The sequence below is a fragment of the Triticum aestivum genome, chromosome 5B (genome assembly GCF_018294505.1).
Source record: "Triticum aestivum cultivar Chinese Spring chromosome 5B, IWGSC CS RefSeq v2.1, whole genome shotgun sequence".
NCBI classification, from domain to species: Eukaryota; Viridiplantae; Streptophyta; class Magnoliopsida; order Poales; family Poaceae; genus Triticum; species Triticum aestivum.
Window position 1 is genome coordinate 278434178 of NC_057807.1, and position 22630 is coordinate 278456807.

General features: G+C 45.0%; 2 protein-coding genes across 3 annotated transcripts; both read left to right on the plus strand.

The window, feature by feature from the left end:
• The first annotated feature begins 491 nt into the window (after nucleotides 1-491).
• Nucleotides 492-6551, plus strand: LOC123111372 (long chain acyl-CoA synthetase 4). The gene is made up of 20 exons (XM_044532159.1): nucleotides 492-792; nucleotides 1539-1602; nucleotides 1721-1810; nucleotides 1999-2055; nucleotides 2522-2570; nucleotides 2729-2805; nucleotides 3427-3466; nucleotides 3552-3646; nucleotides 3829-4002; nucleotides 4086-4196; nucleotides 4285-4372; nucleotides 4471-4537; nucleotides 4632-4707; nucleotides 4805-4922; nucleotides 5042-5290; nucleotides 5468-5607; nucleotides 5718-5900; nucleotides 6027-6146; nucleotides 6254-6311; nucleotides 6406-6551. Exons 1-19 carry the CDS (start codon nucleotides 638-640, stop codon nucleotides 6287-6289), a joined length of 1989 nt encoding a protein of 662 aa, XP_044388094.1. The 5' UTR covers nucleotides 492-637; the 3' UTR covers nucleotides 6290-6311; nucleotides 6406-6551.
• Nucleotides 6552-11687: 5136 nt separating this feature from the next.
• Nucleotides 11688-13576, plus strand: LOC123115982 (biogenesis of lysosome-related organelles complex 1 subunit 1). Of its 2 annotated transcripts, XM_044537009.1 has the most exons (3): nucleotides 11752-11971; nucleotides 12066-12271; nucleotides 13032-13576. In XM_044537009.1, exons 1-3 carry the CDS (start codon nucleotides 11761-11763, stop codon nucleotides 13119-13121), a joined length of 507 nt encoding a protein of 168 aa, XP_044392944.1. In that variant the 5' UTR covers nucleotides 11752-11760; the 3' UTR covers nucleotides 13122-13576. The 2 variants fall into 2 exon arrangements, with proteins under 2 accessions (XP_044392943.1, XP_044392944.1); XM_044537008.1 differs by lacking the exon at nucleotides 13032-13576 and having other exon boundaries at nucleotides 11688-11971; nucleotides 12066-12505.
• Nucleotides 13577-22630: the final 9054 nt, after the last annotated feature.

The window sequence follows — 22630 nt, forward strand, 5'->3', positions numbered from 1 at the left end:
AATTTCATTTAAAATGTCTTCAGGCATTTGCGGCTACAGTTGGATAGCTGGCTTCAGTGTCCATGAACTGCTCTTCGCTGGTCCACAAAATACGGTGTGTCCGGTTTAAGGGATGATGTTGAACATGTCCTAAACAATCCGCAATGCTTTTCAGGTTCTAGAAGGCCGCGATCGGTGATCATGTCAGCGTCCAACAAAGTGGCCCCGTTGGCCAAGTTGGAACCCTCTTGCCCAGAATTAAACATGACTAACCTGTTCCTCTCTGTTCATAGTTATTGCCGCTTTTTTTCGCTGACCAACTACTCCTACATCTGAATCTCTGTTTTTTTTTTCTTTTGCGAATTATACATCTGAATCTCTTTCTCTGTCTACAGAAGCAAGATGAGCGTACGCCGCACGCCATGCTAATAAATAAATACTCCGAAAAAATACAATCAGAAATACGTACAATAAATTATTCTATTTTGAATGCAGCAACCACCTGCGCCGTACTCCTATATTGGAGCGCAAGCCAAGCCTGGCCTTCCTTCCCGTGCCGCCTCCCTTGCCTTTCCCATCCGCTGTGGATTGCTGTCGAGCGAGAGAGATCGGGGAAGGCGTCGGTCGCGTACGAGAGGGAGGGACGGCGGACGCCACGATGAAGTACCTGGTGCAGGTGGCGGAGGGGAGGGAGGCGGCGCCCGAGGAGGGCGGCGCGCCGTCGTCCGGGCCCGTCTACCGCTGCGCCGCCGGCGCCGGCGGGGCGTCGCCGCCCGCCGTGCCGGGGCTCGAGTCATGCTGGGACATATTCCGGTACGGCTGCTCGATTTGGTTTGATTTCGTTTCGTTTCTCCCTCTCGGGAATTATTTACAAAGCTGTTACTCGTTCGGTCGGCCGGGACAGATCATACATCCTGTTGTTCCTTCGAATGATCCTGCAATGCGGCCACAATTAGCTATAATACCTTGGCGCCGTTCAAACGGCTGGCTTTTATTTTGTACAGTATATATATACGCAATTGTTGACGTAACAGTTACAGTGATTTTCAAATTAAATATGAAAATCCATCGGTTATTCACACGCAGAAACGTCTTGTGGTTTCCTCCTGGTCGGAATTAGATAGAAGATTCAATGCAGGCATGCCTTCAGGAGGAACCTGATGCTACGTAGAATAATTTAAGGCCAGACAAGAAAACTGAAAGCGTCAACCTTGTTTTGCTCTGTCGTGTTTGCAAACTTGGGAATAAAATATTTACATACTGAGGTGGAGTACAAAACTTGTAAAAACCATAACAGAAATATTTTTACATCTTATAATACTACAGATGTGCTACCAAACAGGTAAAAACCATAACGCTGACACAATTTCTACATACTTCATAACCAAACCTTGTCCTTATGTCCAATCTACATCTGGAACCAGAAAACTAAACTACAACTGAACACAGTCATTCTGAATGCTAAAAATCCTATCCAATATCTGTGTGAAATAAATGTATTCTCTCTACAGAAACATCATTTTAATCTCCTAATAATATGCTTGCTTGCATGTGTACAGTTTGTCTGCGGAAAAGTACCCTGACAACCCGATGATGGGCCGCCGTGAAATCGTGGACGGAAAGGTTGGTCCATGGCCCTCAGTTTCCCAAACTAGATTTCATACTTTTGCACTCAATGCTTCTCAGTTTTGTTATGGCGGATTAATTTGCAATCTCCTACCCTGTGTCAATTTCATATCAGGCTGGCAAGTACACATGGGTGACTTACAAAGAAGTATACGACACTGTGATCAAGGTAGGGGCTTCAATCCGGAGCTGCGGCATCAACAAGGTATGTGCCACCAGTGATCTGGGCATTTGATGCTTGTTTCGTGATCTTGCACACTCCTTTTTTTCTGAGATAACACTGCAAAATTGGGAAGGTTCATGGTTCCTTTCAGTATTATTATGTGTGGCTAGTGTTTAGTATTGTTCTGAAACTACTTACTGATTGATTGGTTGCTCCTTGATCATCTGCAGGGAGGACGATGTGGTATCTATGGAGGCAATAGCCCTGAGTGGGTTGTCAGTATGCAGGTATGCGATACATATCATCACTGTATGGATTAATGATGCTTAATACGTGGGGCAAATTAGAAACAATGGATGTTAGTGTGTTACCACTTTGGTTATGTTGCCGGCTTCATTAGACAGTGTTATGAAATCCTTAGTCCAATTTGTGGACCCCAGTATTCTAATGTCCAAAAGAAAGGTCCCACTTTTAGCTACATGTCCTACACCAAATTTGCCTGTTCTGCCCAAAGCTAAAAAAGATTCTCATACATTTGTTCATATTTTTTCTAACCGTCTTTAAAGAAGAAAATGTAGAAAAAACTGTGTGCATTCCTCTGTACTAGGAATCTCCTAACTGTGTTATATTAAAATAATGTTGCGTCAACATTCTCTAAAAATACTTCTATAACTTTCGTTTATCACATCACAACTTTCAAAATGCTGTTACTATTTTCTCATCACTAATTTTTTTCTTTGCTTATTTTCTTAGGCCTGCAATGCCCATGGCATTTACTGTGTTCCATTGTATGACACACTTGGTATGTTTTTCTTGGTTTCACTGGATATTGAAAATATATATGGTAGCTGAAACAGTGAGCACCAGAACATGGATGCATGCCCTCACATGTCAGAATTTTGAGTTTAGAAGTTGTTTAACAGTGGCATGCTGATATCTCCCATCTATTGATGTTTTTAGGTGCTGGGGCAATAGAATTTATATTGTGCCATGCAGAGGTCGAAATTGCTTTTGTGGAGGAGAAGAAGATTGGAGAGGTACATTGCTCCACTGGAACACCAACTAGTTTAACTATATGTTCCAATACTAGAAAGCATGTTGTAGTAGTAACCTCTGTTCCAAATTATTTGAAATTCTATCTTGTCATAAGTAAAAAGTTTGTCTAAGTTTATAGGAATCTATATCAACATTTGCAACACTAAATTTCATAAAATATTTTCATACTATATATATTTAATGTTATAGATATTAAGTTAGTTTTCTATAGACTTGGTCAAAACTTAAGAGAAGTTTGGCTTGAGACAAAGCTTGAACTTCAAATAATTTGGAATGGAGGGAGTACTTGGCTAATCTCAGTGCTTTGTTTATTAAGAATCTCTTTCAAAGTAATTAGGTCAGTAAAATGACTATTTATCTCAGATAGAATACCTGGAGTTCTACATTCCGTGCTAATTCGGTAATTCCGTTATATATTCTATAACCATTAGGTTGTTTTCCTAATAAACACCCAAGGAGATTGTAAGATATGACATACAAATGTGTTAATTGATTTATTAGAATCATCATAGCACAGTGCATGTAGAAGTTGGTGACTCTATTACATGTGATCTACCTTGTGTTTTGAGTGTTTCAAATATATTTTGGGGGGTACTTTTCAGGTACTCAAGACATTACCAAACGCGACCAAATTTTTGAAGAGTGAGTTAGACATGAGTTAGTTCTCTGTTGTTAAGCTATAGTGCCATGTATATGTTTTGTTGATATGGTCACATTTTGCTTCAAGCCATCGTGAGCTTTGGTAAGGTCAGCCCCGATCAGAAGGAAAAGGTTGAGCAGAACGGATTGTCTATCTACTCATGGTCCGAGTTTGTGCTTAAGGTAAGATTCTCACTTTCTGTGACAACTGTTTTGTGAAAATGGAGCTACTAATATGTCAAACACACTCTTTCTTGTCTATGCTTTAACCATATATTGAATTTTAAGGACATCCTTGTGAGCAATATGATTTTATATCCATCTGACACTAGAATAACTAACTTCATTAACTATTACACCTACAGGGAGATGGGGCTGAAGAGAAGTATGAACTCCCTCCAAAGGATAAGGCTGACATATGCACGATAATGTATACCAGTGGAACAACTGGTGATCCAAAGGGAGTTTTAATCTCTAATAAGAGTATTATCACAATTGTTTCAGCAGTGGATGAGTTCCTTCGCAATTCAAATGAACAGGTGCAGCTATTCATATTTCACTGCCGTTTTCAGTACCTTTGAGATATATTCTCATTTCTTTTGGATCTGATTCATTGTAACAGATTCGTGAGGATGATGTTTACATTTCTTATCTTCCGCTTGCCCACATATTTGACCGTGTGATTGAGGAGGTGTTCATTCACCACGGGGCCTCAATTGGATTTTGGCGTGGAGTAAGGATGGATGAAACACACTGTTTATTGCTTGTTGCTTTCTTCATATCAAAGTAGCACATTCTGATCAATAAACAATCTGCTTCAGGATGTCAAACTCTTGGTTGAAGACATTGGAGAACTCAAGCCAACAATATTCTGTGCTGTTCCACGTGTGCTAGACAGAATCTATGGAGGTACAGTGTTAAACCTGAAATCCAAACGTAATATGCAGGTTAATATTATTCTTCTACCATCTGGGCAGGTGATAATATTGCATTCTTCTTTGATTCAGGACTTCAAGATAAAGTCTCAACTGGTGGTTTCCTAAAGAAAACATTGTTCAATGTTGCGTACAAATAGTAAGATTTTATCTGATCATTCTAGTCAAGTCTTTTCTCTGACATGATGATGAAATTCTTGTTCTTTTGTTCTGAATACTATATGATTCTGCAGCAAACAAGGGAACATGATAAAAGGAAGCAAGCATGAAGATGCTGCTTCTATTTTCGACAAACTAGTATTCACCAAGGTACTCCAAAATGAGAATAATTCTAAAATGGCAGTTCTGATCTAAACTCTGATATTTATGCTGAGTTCAGCTTTAATTTTATCATGCAACCGTATAGGTGAAACGAGGATTAGGTGGTAGAGTGCGAGTAATTTTATCTGGTGCAGCTCCTCTATCTAATCATGTCGAGGAGTTTCTGCGTGTCGTTACATGCTCTCATGTTCTTCAAGGCTATGGTATGCTTATAGCCATATATTATGATTTTATTGCACAGAATTCAGCGAAAAGAAAAAAAAAATCTTGAGTAGTTACTGAGATACCTGACTAACTTGATTGTAATTGCTTGTTTTTATAGGTCTCACAGAGACCTGTGCTGGGTCTTTTGTTTCGTTGCCAAACAACATGTCCATGCTGGGAACTGTCGGCCCTCCTGTCCCATACGTTGAAGTACGCTTAGAGTCTGTTCCTGAGATGGGGTATGATGCATTATCAAAAGAATCACCTCGTGGGGAGATTTGCATCAGAGGGGACACCTTGTTCTCAGGATACTATAAGCGAGAAGACCTCACCAAGGAAGTCTTGGTCGATGGCTGGTTCCACACAGGTATGATGTCAATGTCAGTCACGAATGGCAAGAGGAAACCAAATATTTCGTAGACTTATTCGCCAATAGGCGATGCTCATCATAAAACAGCCATTCAACTTGCCATTTTAAGGTCTTTGACATATCAGTCTCTCTGAATGCTTCTTTTGGATTTGCTCGTTTCCACATCTACTGTAGGAGACATTGGTGAGTGGCAGCATGATGGAAGCATGAAGATCGTCGACCGCAAGAAAAACATCTTCAAGCTTTCCCAAGGAGAATATGTCGCGGTTGAGAATCTAGAGAACATATTTGGTCAAGCTCCTAATGTTGATTCGGTATAGTCCGGGGACAACCTCCACGCACTCATTTACCCCCGAGTATTCCACAGCATTATATAAAAAAAAAAATCCATGTGCTACCCACTAACTTAGACGAATTTCTTCAGATTTGGGTGTACGGAAACAGCTTTGAATCATGCCTGGTTGCGGTGATCAACCCCAACAAGCAAGGTCTGGAACGATGGGCTGAGTCCAACGGGGTTAGCGGAGACTTTGCCTCGATATGCGGAGATGCTAAAGCGAAAGAGTTCATCTTGGAAGAACTGAGCAAAACTGGCAAAGAGAAGAAGGTGAGTTGTTAACCTGGCTAGTAGTTAAACATACCAAGGACTTCTGGAACAATGTCACATGTGAATATGTGATGACCTTGACAGATATATCTGTGACATGATCGTTCTCTGATTTTGTTGCAACAGCTCAAAGGCTTTGAGATGATCAGGGCTGTTCATCTGGAGCCAGTGCTCTTTGACATGGAGCGCGACCTAATCACCCCCACTTACAAGAAGAAGCGGCCGCAGCTCCTCAAATATTATCAGGTACGATTCACACCTGCGATTCATCGATACATGTGTATTTTGCATCGTGTCTTTCAAGGTAATTTGATAGGCATTATCCATCTGAATTCGTTGCCATCTTTCTCCAGGGCATCATTGACGACATGTATAAGAGCATGAAGTAGGCTATACCGATCTGGGCAGGGCGTATGGAACATGAGCTTAGCAACCTCTTCAAAGTTTTGTTTCATTTTTAACTTCTGTCTGGATGTAAACTAACATATAGCGTTTGTTTTTCTAGGTTTACATTTTTCCCCTTATGTTCTCTACTTATCTTTGAATGTACAACAACAACAAAGCCTTTAGTCCCAAACAAGTTGGGGTAGGCTGGAGGTGAAACCCGTAAGATCTCGCAACCAACTCATGGCTCTGGCACATGGATAGCAAGCTTCCACGCACCCCTGTCCATAGCTCGCTCTTTGTCGATACTCCAATCCTTCAGGTCTCTCTACTTATCTTTGAATGTGAAAGAAAAAAAATACTTGGAATGACGTACATACATAGTGGCTCTGTCATAAGTAAATCGATGTTAAAATTTTGTGATTGCACCTTTTCTTTTCCATTAAAATGAAAAATGTCAAGCACCAGTGAGTCAAGTCCTTGCAGTCCGAAAAGTAACAGGTGCAACCCCATCTTCGGTGCATTGTATCATGCAGACGAGACCTCAGATCGGTCAAATTTCAGTTGATCTCAGAGCAAATTTGACCATCACTCCATCTTTAATACACTGTATACTACTCACTTGTATCAGAGCAAAGTTGGGTCATCTATTTTGAAACGGAGGGAGTAGTACCTTTTTGCATCCATTGTGAAGCTATTGTACGTGAAATGGTGATGTACCTTCGCTTTAATGTGCCCTCCCCTTTGAGTGAAAGTCATAGGATGTGCTCACTGGCGTTGTTGTTTAGTTTTTCTTACAGCTGACAGTTCATTCTTATTATCGGCTTGATAGCTCACAAACCGTATCATATTTCACATTTTTGGAAGCGGGATAAATAGTGGGGGTTTGAATACTGTATTTGTCGGATGCGGAAAAGAAAAGAAACGGACAAATACTACATGCACCATATACAAGGAACTAAGGCCACTCCAGTGCACGACCCCAAACGGACGTCCGTTTTGCCCGGATTTTATCCGTTTTGGTTAGGACAATGGGGTCGTGTACGGGCCATGCGGTGGCCGTGCACTCCTGTCCATCTCCTTTTTCAAACGCCAATTTGGAATAAACCACGCCCTAGTTCAGCCCAGCGGCCCTAGTTCACGCCGGCAACACAGCCAGCGGCCCTACACGTCCTTGCCGGTAACACAGCCAACGGCCGGCAACAGAGTCAGCCTACAAAATGAATAGTTTTGTCGCCGGCAACACAACCAGCGGCCGACAACACAGCCAGCCCCTAAAATGAATAGGTTTCTCGCCGGCACATAGCCAGCAGCCCAACGGCCGGCACCCATGCCAACCTCCAAAAAGAACGTCACGGCCGAACAGACGACCTAGTTCAGGCCGTCGGCGTCGAACATGTCCTTCTGCCTGGCCTCGAACCAGCTCCTCGTCTTCTCGCTCATCTTGGTCAAGTCCACGCTCATGATCGCTAGGGCCACCTCCTTTGCTTTCGTTGCGGCATTGGTGGCCTCGATGTCGAGCTGCCTCTGCCTGGCTGTGACATTGGCGGCCTCGATGTCGAGCTGCCTTTGCCGGGACGCCTCCTCCATGTCGGTCTTCCTCTTCTTGGCTGCCTCCTCCATCTCCAGCTTATTCCTTTGAAGCTCTATGTATTTCTTCATTTGCTTGTCCTTGCTTTGTCGCTTTTTCTCGTCCCTCACATCCTTTTGAGACATCATGTCGTGCAAAGTCTCATGCAAGGCCATGGATGACGCATCACGTATGTCGTCCACCTTGGAGTTGGTCTTGCCCCTCGGCCTCTTCAACGCCTCACCATCTTCACCTCCGGCCAACGCGGCCATCTTTTTGCCTCTCTTCCTTTGAAGTTCACGGTATTGATCTTTGAACTTAGGACAATTGTTGATGAGCGTCCAACAATGCGTAAGAGTGATGGCTTGTCATTGTGCCGGGCCTTGACCGCTTCCAAAGATTGAAATGCGTACACGACCAACAACAATTGAACATGCAAACATATAGAAGGCTGAAGTCTCATGGCCGTAGCAACGAAAGAACTAGGACGAGGAGAGCATACCATGCCCCCAATACCGAGACCACTCACGGGTCGTGCTTGAACGCTCTCAAGTGCGGCACAGTACTTGTTGCATTCTTGTTGGATGAACAACCACCTCTTTTGAATGGAGGTGATGCCACGGTCGCTCGTAAATTGGTAGGGCGCAAACAACTTTCTTCCATGGAATGTTTTGTGAACTCTTGTCCAAAAAACAAGTCCCTTTGTTGCGCACCGGTCCTCGGATCTTGACTAATCTCCACCAACTTTGGCAAATCAACTTGTCCTCTTCTTGTGAGTATGAACCTGTACGAATGCTCTTCTTCTTCTTTTGTGCTTCCGCTCTTTGGGAGCTCGTCGATGAACAAATAGCTCGCCCCCAATATCAATGCCTTCTTCTTCATCACCATCACCTTTGCAATAGATGTCATCATTTTTATGCCACGAGTCACCATGGCTGTAGTCAGCATGGTCGTGAGCCTCATTGTCTTCATCGCCAATGTACTGGGCGCGACCATCCTGACTTTGGGTCTCGTCGGGATCATAGGCACCGCCATGCCCACCCTCGTAGATGACATTCTCCATGAACAGGTTGTAGAAGGGGTCGTCGACAGTTGGCGTTGGTGTTGGCATTTCGTCGAACGGGACGCCGGGCGACGACATGGTGCCCGTAGACGGCGGCCGTGCTTGCTTTCTTTGCATCTCGACGGATGTCCGACCACCGTTGCTGGACGTCGGCGTGACGTTGAGGTCGATGACGACCGAGGGGCGCGGGATGGACGGCGCAATCACGCCAACGTATGGCGACCCCGAAAAACAGGTCTGGCCATCGTGCCTTGGCGGAGGAAAACCGGGCGAGACATGTGTGGTCCGCGACGTCGGCGAGGGGCAGTGCGGAGGCCAGGCGACCGATGAGCTTGTGCTCGCCGGGACTACGGCCGCTGCAGAGAAACCCGTCGGACGGCAAATCCCAAGCATGAGGAGGGTGTGCGCTTTGTTGACGATGCCCTCCTTCTCGTCGACCTCGACCTTGCGCCGTGCGGCCTCCACTGCATCACGCTCGGCGGTGAACTTGGCCATGACGTTCTTGCCCTTGACGACCGCCCTCCGGTTCCTCCTCTTCGCCGATTCTGCGTCCATCTTTGCGACTTCCGCCGGCGTGCATTCCGACCGCGGCGTCCTCGGACCCTTGGCCGCCTTCTTCTTCACCTTTCCGGGTGGGTCGACGGCCTGGCCGCCGGAATTCGGCGGGGCGTCGGCCATGGACAGGGAGGATGGTGGGCGGGACGTGTGTGTGTGTGTGGGGGGGGGGGGGTTTGGGGAAATGGCGCGAAATGGGGCGCCGGTGTGGTGCTTTGTGTCACCGAAGAGCGGGCCAGGGGAGGACAAGCGCGTGTGTCCCGCCCGTCCGCGCGCTGTTCGTTTCACCCCAAAAGCGGCCAAAACTTGGGCCGGGATGGGTCAAAAGCGGACATAAAACGGACAAAAGTCCATTTGCGCCCGCGCGCTAGGCCATTTGGTTTGTCTGTTTTGCCCCAAACGGACGCAACCGGACAGGATGGGGTCGCGCGCTGGAGTTGACCTAAAAACATGTGTAACTAAAGACCCAAATGGTACAGTATATGCTAAGGGCATGTACAATGTTTGATATGACAGTCTTACCTTAAGCTCTGCATGTAATTTAGAAATGACAATAAAAACATGTCTAAAATGGGTTCTGTCTTAGCCTTATCTTTAATAACTGGTTATTTCTAAAAATATGGTGAGACATATTAGAGCATGTATAATGGTGCTATCTTAGGAAGTGCCATGTAGGATAAATGCTGAGATGGAGGAGTGAGAAATCATAAGAAAAGACTTGTCTTATCTTAGCACAATATGTCTCACCACGTTTTTTGCAATAGTAGTTATTGAAGGTAAGACTAAAAAATAACCCATTGTAGACACTAAATTACATGCAAGATTCAAGATAAAATTATCTTATCAATCATTATACATGCCCTTATACTAAAAGATAATTATAAGAGAAGACAAGTCTTTTAATCAGCGCACCGCGGCTGCTCACCGGAATCGCTGCGGCCCAAGAGAGCAAAACAACGAAGAAGGGGGAAAATGGGGAGAAGAAACTGACTGGCGCCTGAAATGGAGTGGGTGCGGGAGTTACCGTGCGTCGTGCGGGTAGTGGGTAACGAGGGAGTTCGCTCAAGACCACATTCGCAGCAAACTGGTCGCCCGAACTAATGCGGCACCTGGCAAAGCTTTATGATTCGTGCACAAGTGACCTACGGTTCAATCGTGGTTCACTGGCTCTTGGGAAACGTTCACCGGCTAACATTTCTGTAAATCTTTTATACTCCCTCCGATTCGAATTATCTAATACAACCTCTACCGAATGTTCATTTTACATTGTATAGAGGATGGGTCTAGAGGCTGCATCAATTAATTCGGATCGTGATATTTTATACCGCTTTATTCTAGTCAGTATTTAACACCCTCCTTTTAGAATTTCAGTTAGTATTTAACCGCATTCACATAATAATTTTTTCAAAATCACTAATTGAGGAGTACTCCTTCCAAAGATCACTTCTTCCTCCTCAGGTTGTGACAAGTGGCACGCTACATGTGGGCCACTTGTCGCAACCTAGGAGTTTTCCTTTTTTTCGTAGATCCATTTATTCAAAATGTTTTATCTCTTAAACCGTGCGTCGAAATCTCGAATTGTTTTCACCCTTGGATTCCTCATGTCAAGATTTCAAAACTAGATCCCATGTTGATAGGTTTTAATGATTTTTTTATGAAAAAACCGAACAGGGAGCACGGTTTTCCCCTTTTCAGAAGCCGTTTCTGAGAGGGACGACCGTACCTCTCGCGGAAGCAAAACCGTGCCTCTCAAGGAAGAAAAAAAATAAAGACACATTTTTTCCGTTTCCGAGAGGCCGTGCCTCTCGCGGAAGCAAATTCGCGCCTCTCGCGGAAGCAAAACCATGCCTCTCACGGAAGAAAAAAAAAAGGAAAAAACGCTTTATTTTTCCGTTTTCGCGAGGCACGACCGTGTCTCTCGCGGAACCAAAACCGTGCCACTCATTGAAGAAAAAAACAGAGAATTTTTTTTTTCCATTTCCGAGAGGCATGGCCGTGTCTCTCACGAAAAAAAAGCCATGCCTCTCACGGAAAAAAACGTGTTTTTTCTTGAAATTTTTTATTTTTTTGTCGAGAAGCTGAGAAAGACCGGTGAAAAACCAAAAAGTCAATAATAATAATAAAATATATTTAAAGAGCCAAAACGCAGGCGAAAAAAAAGCGCAATACATGGTGGCGGCTGAGAGCCCGCCAGGTCATGTCATTTGTGTAATGTCTGTAATTTGTACCCACTAAGTTACATGGGCCGTAGCCCGTAGCAAAGAACAAACTGGAAAGAGTATAGGCGGATGACGGGACGAGGAAGACGAGAGCTCAGACCGTTGTCCAAAAAGAAAAAGAAAAAGAGAGAGAGAGAGAGAGAGAGAGAGCTCAGATCGGAGAAGATGGAAGGAGCCAAGGCAGCGGCGGGGCCGGCGGCAGGTGGGCAGCTGGAATCGGCGCTCCTCCACATCATGCAGCAACACCACCACCAATCCCTCCGCCAGCGCCAACAAACCGGTAACAATCAACCAACGATCTACTCAAAATTCCTAATCCGCCAAGCAAATCCAATCTTCTCTTGCTAAATTACCTCGCACGCAACGCGCCACAGAGAGGGCGAAGAAGGACGCCCTGCGGAGCGCGGCGCGGCTCGCCGGTCATCTCGTGGAGGCCGTCGACGGCGGGGTGCAGGAGCTCTTCGTCAACGAGAAGCGCATCGAGCTCGAGGCCCGCGCGCTGCTCGGGACCATCGCGCGGTACAGGAAGCAGAGCGACCAGTGGCTCGCCGCCACCAACGCGGTCAACTCGATCCTCAAGGTGTGTGTGCTCTGCTGCTGTCCTCCATTTCTCTTGTGTTCTTGTTTAATACGCAGGTTTTTACATTATTATTACGTATTATTGTTGTTACAAAATGGATGTGCCTAATTCACATGTTTTAGCAGCAATCTTATGCACAATTGTCTTGTTTCACATTACCCATGATATCCTTTGTAACATTATTATTATTCGCAAAATGGATTTGCCATGGTATGTTTTATAATCCTATATGTATGAATCTTTTCTGTTTTGAGCCGATGATTCTTTTGTTTGACATTATCCATGATATCCGTTGCGACAGTTCTTCAGCGGATTCTAATAGACATAAATTTAATCTAGCTGACACTCCCCCCATCCAAATTAAACAAAATTAATTTGGATCAAAGGGAGTATCTTGTAATGTTTTCCTTACACAACCTTTGCCCGCAGTAAATCCAAATCCTACCCTATAAACTGATTAGTGCACGAATCTAGAAGGGCGAAATGCCATAAATAGTTTTATTTTATCTGGTTGGCTCTTTTGCCCCAAAATTATCATCAGTGAATAACACTAAGCTCGAGATGATAACTACTTACTCCGTCCATAATATAAGAGCATTTTTGACACTACACTAGTGTAAAAAACACTCTTATATTATGGGATGAAGGGAGTAGATACCAAATAAATTGAAGGGTGCAGTGCTGAACAAACCACATAATTCCTTTCGCAGCTATGAGCACTCGGTATTTCTAAAGCATCCATTCATGATTGTTTTTATAGGAAATCGGAGACTTTGAAAACTGGATGAAGATCATGGATTTTGACTGTAAAAGTATAAATGCAGCCATTCGTAACATTCATCGGTCATGATTTTGTCCAGCGCCTGCAACTATGATGCTATGGAGATCATAGGTTGTGACTGTAAAGGTATCAATGTAGCCATCTACTTCCTCCGTTCCTAAATATTTGTCTTTTTAGAGATTTCAAATGGACTACCACATACGGATGTATATAGACATACTTTAGAGTGTAGATTCACTCATTTTGCTCTGTATGTAGTCACTTGTTGAAATCTCTAGAAAGACAAATATTTAGGAACGGAGGGAGTATAATATTTCTCAGTCACTATGATGCTACAAAGTGTTCGCTTTGTTCTCTTCTCCGTTGGATTTTTTTTCCAGTCATGATCTCTCTGGTATAGAATCAATTAACTGGTGTGTTTGTACACATTCAGAAAGCCAACTCTTACCAACTTTTGTACTGGAATGCTACCTTGCATTCTCGAGTTCTGGAATATTGATGATATACATATATTCTGAAAGATATCAATTGCTGGTATTGCATCCATAAATTTTCAGATTAAGTGTAAATAGAAGGTACGAATCCCATAAGAAATCAGACAAGGGCCTTGATGGCAAAGTGCCGGAGTATCATTTCATTGATAAAAGGAGCTAAGGAGAAGTTGCCTTTCGCGGACACAAGGCACAACATATATAGCACAGGATTGAGGGTTGCTTGGGCTACAGCTGCAGGTGGGACAAACAAGCAGAGGAATCACGACGGCCCGGGGGGATTGAGGGTTGCTTGAGCCGCAACTGCAGGGGGGAAGAACATGCAGGGGAATCACAGTGGCCCGGACTTGAGGCCATGCTCAAGGACTGGTTTGTCTGAATTGCACAAACTGTTGGGACTTATGGGTGAAGAATGGGAACACATAAATATTTGATTTCTGCTGCTAATTAACAGGAACCTTTGGATTTTGTTGTTGCACCAAGTCACCAAGAGGCAATTGAGAAAATTCGGATTCGAGGACGCTCATGCTTTGATCCGAATCTTGAGGCAGTGGATTACATAATAACCGGGAGTTCTCAAAAAAAGGAAAATCGTGTTAATTGTTTGCGAAGTTGAGCCACTGGAAGTTTTCTGAGTGAAGGTCACTAAAGAGATGAATAGCGCACATCACATCCTCCATGATGATGTTGGAGCAGCTTTTGAAAAAGGCCCCAGTGAAGCCATCCGACCCGGGGGCCTTGTCTTTTGACATTTCTTTTATTTTGGTACCTCCTCCTCCGTGATGGGATCATAAATGCCTGTCAAATCAGCATGCTCCACATTGAGACTGCCCTAGTGGAAAGTCAATCCTCCGCGGATGTCCCATGCAAAGAACCTCTTTAAAATGGTTCTGGATGATGCCCTCCTTGTCCTCGTGTTCCGAGACCCAACCATTGTTTCTTTTGAGCCTATGCTTATGGTTTTTCCTTCTTCGTGTGTTAGCTCGTAGATGAAAATTTTCGTGTTGCATCACCGTCTTTAACGTTTGTGATACGAGACATTGCTTCTTTCGGGCATGCTTAAGGAGCGTGCACACACACAAGGCACAACATATATAGCACATGATTGAGGGTTGGTTGAGGTGCAGCTGCAGGTGGGACCAAACAGCAGGGGAATCACGACGGCCTGGAATTGAGAGGGGGGAGGGAGCCACGAGATATATAACACATCATTGAGGGTTGCTCGAGCCTCAACTGCAGGTGGGACGAGCATGCAGGGGAATCATAGCGGCCAAGACTTGAGGCCATGCTCAAGGACTGGTTTGTCTGAATCGTACAAACTATTGGGACTTATGGGTGAAAAATGTGAACACATAAATATTTGATTTCTGCTGCTAATTAACAGGAATCTTTGGATTCTGCTATTGCACCAAGTCACGAAGAGGCAATTGAGCAAATTCAGATTCAAGGACAATGCTCATGCTTTGATCTGAATCTTCAGGCAGTGGATTGCATAAAACTGGGAGTTCTCAAAAATGGAAAATGTTGTTTATTGATTGCGGAGTTGAGCCATTGGAAGTTTTCTGAGTGAAGGTCACTAAAGAGATGAATAGCGCGCATCACATCCTCCGTGATGATGTTCTAGCATCTTTTGAAAAAGGCACCAGTGAAGCCATCCGACCCAGAAGCCTTGTCTTTTGACATTTCTTTCATTTTTGCACCTCCTCCTCCATCAATGCCCGTCAGTGTGCTCCAATTGAGGCTGCCGAAGTGAAAAGTCAATCCTCCGAGGATGTCCCATGCCAAGCCGCCTTAAAATGGTCGTGGATGATGCCATCGTGTTTCATGACCCAACCAGTGTTCCGTTTGAGTCTATGCTTATGGGTTTTCCTTCTTCGCGCGTTAGCCCGTAGATGAAATTTTTTGTGTTGCATCACCCTCTTTGACGTTTGCATATGTGACATTGCTTCTTTCACGCACGCTCAAGGAGTGTCCACACACACTACTAGGGAAAAGCTTATACACAGAGTCTTATCAGCAGCGCTTGTTAAAATAAGGCGCTACTGTTATCTAACAGTAGCGCGGGGTAGACAAGCCCGCTACTGCTATATATATAGTAGTAGCGCATCTCCTGCAAAAAGCGCTACTATTATAACTGCTACACTATTGCCTCCAAGCTTAGTATAGTAGTAGCACCGCGTTTTAAGGCGACAACGCTGCAACTAAGAAAAGGAAAATAAAAAAAAATTAAAGAAAAAGAAAAAAATGAAAGCAATAGCAGTAGCGCATGTTTGCGAAAGCGATATAGCTACTTATATATAGCAGTAGCGCGTTTGCCAAACAACGCTATAGCTAAGTAGCTATACCGCATGTTTTGAAAACGCGCTACCATTAAGTTTGACTTGCCCCTGCGCGGGCGTCCCTCCTTCCCCCAATTCCTTAGATCTTCTCGCATCGTCTCCTACCTCTCCCTCGCCACCCGGCCTCCGTGGCTGTCACCGAAGCCGCCACTGGAACCGCGCGTCGTTGCCGCCACCGGAGCCACGCGCCCTCGACGCCCCCGGAGCCACCCTCGTCCGCTCCTCGCCGCCCTGCCTCCTTCGCCATCGTCGGAGCCGCCGTAGACGCCACCAGAGCCACCCTCGACGCCCTCCCAACCACCGTCTCCCCGAGCACCTCCCTGCCAACGTCTCCCCCGAGCACCCTCTCTGTAAGCCCCACCCCTCCTCTCTAGGTTAATTTACTTAGATGAATTTAGTTATGAACCCTAGGAATTAGCTAGGTTAAGTAGGTTAACTAGCTAGGTTAACTAACTAAGTTAACTAGGTAGGTTAGTTTGGTTCATTAGGTTAACTAGCTAGGTTAGAGCAAAAGTTTAGTTTAGAGCAAAAATTTAGTTAGGGCAGTAGGGTTTAGAGCAAAAATTTAGTTAGGGTAGTAGGGTTTAGTTAGGGTTTTTGTTTTCATAGATGTTTTTTAAGATAAAATGAAGAAAATGTTGCAGTAGTGCTGCTAGTACTATATATAGTGGTACTAGTAGATGTTAATTAGATTAGGGCAGTAGTGGTACTAGTAGATGGTAATTAGATGTTTTTTAGTTAGGGCAGTAGGGTTTTACTAGGTTAATTAGGTTAGTAGTGCTGCTAGTAGTAGTGGTACACTAGGTTAATTAGGTGAAGTTAAATGAATGAAATTAGTACTTAACTGACTTTTTTCATTTCATCATCATAGAGCACTAAAGTTAACTGAATTTTGTTCTATTAGTAGTTAACTGAATTTTCTTCTACACTTTGTTTTTGAGTTAGCTTGTGAAATTTTGACATGTATATTTGGACATGTGGTTGCTCGTGTATATTTGGACATGTGTTGCGGTGTCGAAGATGGATATTTGAACATTGTTTGCAAGAATGATTTCGAGTGGCCTATGTTTTGCCGGAATGTTGATTCATTCCCGTTCCGGCAAATTTCAGGCGCTCGATTTGTCCACTTTGTAGCAAAGGTCATGTCGAAATTTTCCGTGAATTTCGGCATGTGCTACAAACTAGGACATGTCAAGTCCCGGGATTTGCCGCAGTGGGAATGAATCAACATTCCTGCAAAACATAGGCCTTTTTATGTCATTATTCATTTTATTAGGTCTAGAATTTATTGACTAGATTTAATCATAGGAAACATGCATGGCTAGCAACAATGAAGGACATGGTTCTGGTGATTGCAACGTCTACGAGGCGGCAGCCAACTATTTGAACTATCTTGAGGAGCAACAATTGTTGCAGTGCCCCCCCTGTCACATCCGAGACTAAGATAGACATCGAGACCGGCACCGTGACCGGCACTGAGACCGGCAGCGGCACCGAGACTGGCACCGAGACTGGTGAATTAGCCGGTATAGAACCGAAACCGAAGAGGATAGGGTGCCCAAACCAGCTCAATACTACTAGACTGGTGGTCACGGAGGTGGACCCCGGCAATTTTGAGCCAAAAGAGCCTGCGGAAGCGCGCATGTGCTACGGCAATCAAGTAGGCTGCATCCTACGGGGAACCGCCACCATCAACGATGAGAAATTAAAGAAGATACCAAATATGGAGCAGTCCCTCCTAACGAAGTTGCACCAGGGACTCTTGTTCCTAGGCCGGGATGAAATCAAATATACTTTACCGTGGCAAGACCCGACAATGAAGAAGATAAACAGACGCGCCATGGGCAAGTTTAGCGGCATGTTGTCCGCCTGGAAAGTAAGGGTGAAACATCGGATCATCGTCAAAGAGGAACCCTACTTCGATATTGTAAAGGATAATCCGACAATTAAAAAAGTGCAGTTTGAAATATTCAAAAAGGCTTGCGTTGCCGAAGCTGCCAAAGAAAAGTCGGAGTACATGAAGGGGTTTCAAGAGAGGACCATGGGGTGCCACCACCTCGGAAGCCGTGGTTACGTCGGGAAGAGGCCCATATGGGCCAAGGAGGACGCGAAATGCGAAATTCTGGGGATCCCAGACCCCTTAGCGGAGTTCACCGTCCCACAGGAGCATGACGTCATCAAGGCCCGGTACGGTTGGGACCCAGTCAACAAGGTTTTTGATACGGAAGCGATCACGAAGGAGTTCATGAGACTGCTGGTAATTATTAATTTACCCCGTAATTTTAGTTTCTGATCAATTTGACTGCACGTTTAGTCACATTTGTAAACGATCCACGTTCCTTTTGCAGAAAGAGCAACACAGGATTGCGGCCGAAAGTGACTCGCCGTCTGAGGCGTTGGCGAGGACCAAGTGGGACACCCCATTCAACGGGCCTTGAACATATTGAAAGGACTCCCGGTGGACACTCGGCCGTCGTATGGACGCGTGCACGGCGTCGGAGACGGCGCCACGTGGAAGAAGTACTATCGTGAGAGCGCCGAGGAGAGAAAGCAAGGACAGAGGTTAAACAAAGAAAACATCGACACGAAGGTTGAGATTGTAGTTGATAAGAAAGCAGCTGAGACCAAAGAAGAGACAGTCAAAGAAGCGGTAGCTGCCGCAAGACAGGAAATGGCAACTTCATATAGTGTCTTTATTCCGGCTATCGCCAGTTAGACCAAGAAAAATCCAGATAAAGAGGCAACGGACTTTCCCCTTTCGAACTTCTTGGGGAGCAGCTCGTTTAGCGTTGGAGCAGCACCTACTCACGCAACTGCACATACTCCCGCACCTGCTCATAGAAGCCCATCCTCCGTCTCTGGCGTGCTTGGTGGGGCTTCGTCTTTGGCTGAGCTCGACGCCCTCACGGTATCTGTCACACCGGCCCTCTTCAATATATGTATAATCTATCATTTCCGTTGCCTTTCGGATGTCTCACATCGCAGACATGTCTTTGTAGGCCGATGTAACCCCGTGCACCATATTGTACACCATCAGCGGCTAGAAGGTGGACGTGGGAAAGGCGACAATAGTGAAGCCGAAGGAACAATTGTTCCACAGTCGGCCGACCCCCCGGACGTCTTCAAGGTTTCCATGGCCAGTGTCAAACCGAGCCACGAGAATTTGGCTCCTCCGGTAGCACTAGGGGGAGATGACAATGAGACCCCGCGGCGGCTTGGCGATTGCAAGAGTTGGGTCCTGTTGTGGCCGAAGAGTCTGCTTTGTCTGGAGGCGGCCGGGAGCACACCCATGACTAAGCAACCTCAACCTTGGGTTGAAGACCGTATACCTATCATAGGTGCGGCGAAATACCATATCCCCGGTGATCCGATCCTACCTAAGGCAGCGGTAGAGGCCATATACGATGATATGAGGAGACGTCATGACGTTGTGCCGCGGAGAGAGAAAAGCCTGATCGCATCGAAAAATCCAAGATACCCGCTCTACATGGTCAACATGCCGCATCAAAGGTTGTACGTCGACACATTCCTCACGGAAAAGTTCTTCCTTCGATGTGATTACATCTTCGACATGTTTCACTTGAAAAAGCTGGATTTTACGTTTGTTCGCCTTTTTGCATTGTACATGAACTACATCATCAGGATTGAGCACATACCTTATATCTGTGTCGCTGACCCGTACTTCATGCACGAGGGCTTCTTGGCAGTCCGCTTCGGTTGATTCTTTCGCCAATATTTTTATTTATTCCAAAAGTTATCTTCGTGAAGTTTCAGGTCATTCCGAGAACTTTTATTTCTGCACAAAAATAACACCATGGTAGTTCTGCTGAAAACAACGTCAGTACGGGTTAGTTCCATTCAAATCATGCAAATTAGAGTCCAAAACAAGGGCAAAAGTGTTTGGAAAAGTAGATACGTTGGAGAAGTATCACTAGGCGTGTGGCACAAGGGGAGATTGACATCAGGGTCGGCAACAAAGCAAGAGTTGCTGCATTGGAGGTCGGCACGATGCAGCTCCAGCTTCCTTCTGGATTTATTTTAGAATTGAATAATTGTTATTACACTCCTGCACTTACTCGGAACATTATTTCTGCCTCATGCTTGATGATTCAGGGTTATGAATTCAATTTAAAGGACAATGGTTGTTCGTTTTATTTGAATGGAATGTTCCACGACTATGCACCCATTGTTGATGGGATTTTTATACTGAATCTGGAACAGGAACCGGTCTATAACATGAATGTCAAGAGGCATAAGCCTAATGAGATAAATCTGACATACTTCTGGCATTGTCGGTTCGACACATTAGTGTGAAACGCATGAAGAAGCTCCATGATGATGGGCTCCTAACTTCGCCCGACTTTGGGTCGTTCGAGACATGCGAATCATGCTTGCTCGGTAAGATGACTAAGTCTCCTTTTGGAAAGTGTTGTGAGAGGGCGTCCGAGTTGTTGGAGCTTATACACAGTGATGTGTGTGGTCCAATGAGCACAACTTCCAGAGGTGGCTATCAGTACTTCGTGGCTTTTACCGACGACTTGAGTAGATATGGGTATATCTATTTGATGAGGTACAAGTCGAAAACTTTTGAAAAGTTAAAAGAGTTTCAGAACAAGGTTGAGAATCAGCTCGACAAGACTATAAAGCTTCTACAATCTGATCATGGAGGTGAGTACATGAGCCAGAAGTTTGATGATCATCTGAAAGCCGAGGTATAGTACCTCAGCTCACACCTCTGGGTACGCCACAGAGAAACAACATGTCAGAACGAAGGAATAGGACCTTGTTGGACATGGTCCATTCAATGATGAGAAAATCGGATTTACCCTTGTCATTCTGGGGATACACTCTAGAGACTGCAGTTTTCACACTTAATAGGGTACCATCAAAATCCATAGACAAGACACCACATGAGATGTGGACCGGGAAGAGTCCTAATTTGTCTTTTCTAAAGATTTGGGGTTGCAAAGCATTTGTCAAGCGACTTATGTCAGACAAGCTTACACCCAAGTCGGATAAATGCATATTTGTGGGATATCCGAGGGAAACCTTGGGATATAGCTTCTACAACCGGGAAGAGAGCAAAGTGTTTGTTGCTCGGAACGGGGTTTTCCTTGAGAAAGAATTTCTCAGTCGAGAGGCCAATGGGAGGACGGTCCGACACGAAGAAATTCGAGGACCACTCTGGGATGACTCGGCTGGTGATGAGATCATACCGGAGTCAGTTAGGGAACCCTTAGTGGAAGCGGCACCGGAACCACGGAGGTCGGAGAGATTGCACAGAGTGCGTGATGTATTGTTGCTAGAAAGCGATGAGCCGACCACGTATTCGGATGCGATGGTGAGCCCAGATTCCGAGGCATGGCTGGAGGCCATGAGATCCTTGTTAAAGTCCATGGATGAGAATCAAGTTTGGGACTTGGTTGATCCGCCGCCTGGCGTAAAGGTGAATGTGCAACTATCCCTAGGTGGTTTTGGTAATTCATAACAACATATAGCTCATTGAGCTAATGCTATTCCAAGACAAATATTTCAGGAAAGCTCAATGAATGGCATGGCATGGATGATGAAAGTGGATCCCTCAAAATATCAAGGACAAAGGATTGACTCAAGCTCAAAAGCTCAAGACTCTACATTTTACATTTTAGTGATCCAAGATCACATTGAGTCTATAGGAAAAGCCAATACTATCAAGGAGGGATGAGGCATTGCTTAATGAGCCTCTTGCTTCAAGTGCTTAGTGATATGCTCCAAAAACCCTCAACTACTTTCTCACATCCACATATGACCTAAACCCAAAGTCAAAATCGGTCCCACCGATTCTTTCTATCCGGCGCCACCGAGTTCAAATGTCATAGCCACTGCCAAAAACCCTAGGCAAATCGGTCTCACCGATAGGGATCTCGGTCTCACAGAGATGGGATTGTAATCTCTCTGTTTCCCTTCGTAACGTTTCGGTCTAACCGAAGTGAGCGATCGGTCCCACCGAGATTGCAATGTAAACTCTGTGTTTCCCTTTCGTAACATTTCGGTCTCACCGAAAAGAGCGAATCGGTCCCACCGAGTTTACCTGACCAACTCTCTGGTTAGGTAATTACCAAAATCGGTCTCACCGAGTTTGTGTAATCGATCTCACCGAGATTACGTTATGCCCTTACCCTAACCATACCGGTCTTACCGAGTTGCATGTCGGTCCCACCGAAAATCCTAACGGTCACTAGATTTGCTAAATCGGTCCGACCGAGTTTGTTGATTCGGTCCCACCGAGGTTGGTAAATTGTGTGTAACGGTTAGATTTTGTGTGGAGGCTATATATACCCCTCCACCTCCTCTTCATTCATGGAGAGAGCCATCAGAACAAATCTACACTTCCAACTTACCAGTTCTGAGAGAGAACCACCTACTCATGTGTCGAGGCCAAGATATTCCATTCCTACCATATGAATCTTGATCTCTAGCCTTCCCCAAGTTGCTTTCTACTCAAATCTTCTTTCCACCAGATCTAAATCCTATGATAGAGAGTTGAGTGTTGGGGAGACTATCATTTGAATCACAAGAGCAAGGAGTTCATCATCAACGCACCATTTGTTACTTCTTGGAGAGTGGTGTCTCCTAGATTGGCTAGGTGTCACTTGGGAGCCTCCGACAAGATTGTGGAGTTGAACCAAGGAGTTTGTAAGGGCAAGGAGATTGCCTACTTCGTGAAGATCTACTGCTAGGGAGGCAAGTCCTTCGTGGGCGACAGCCA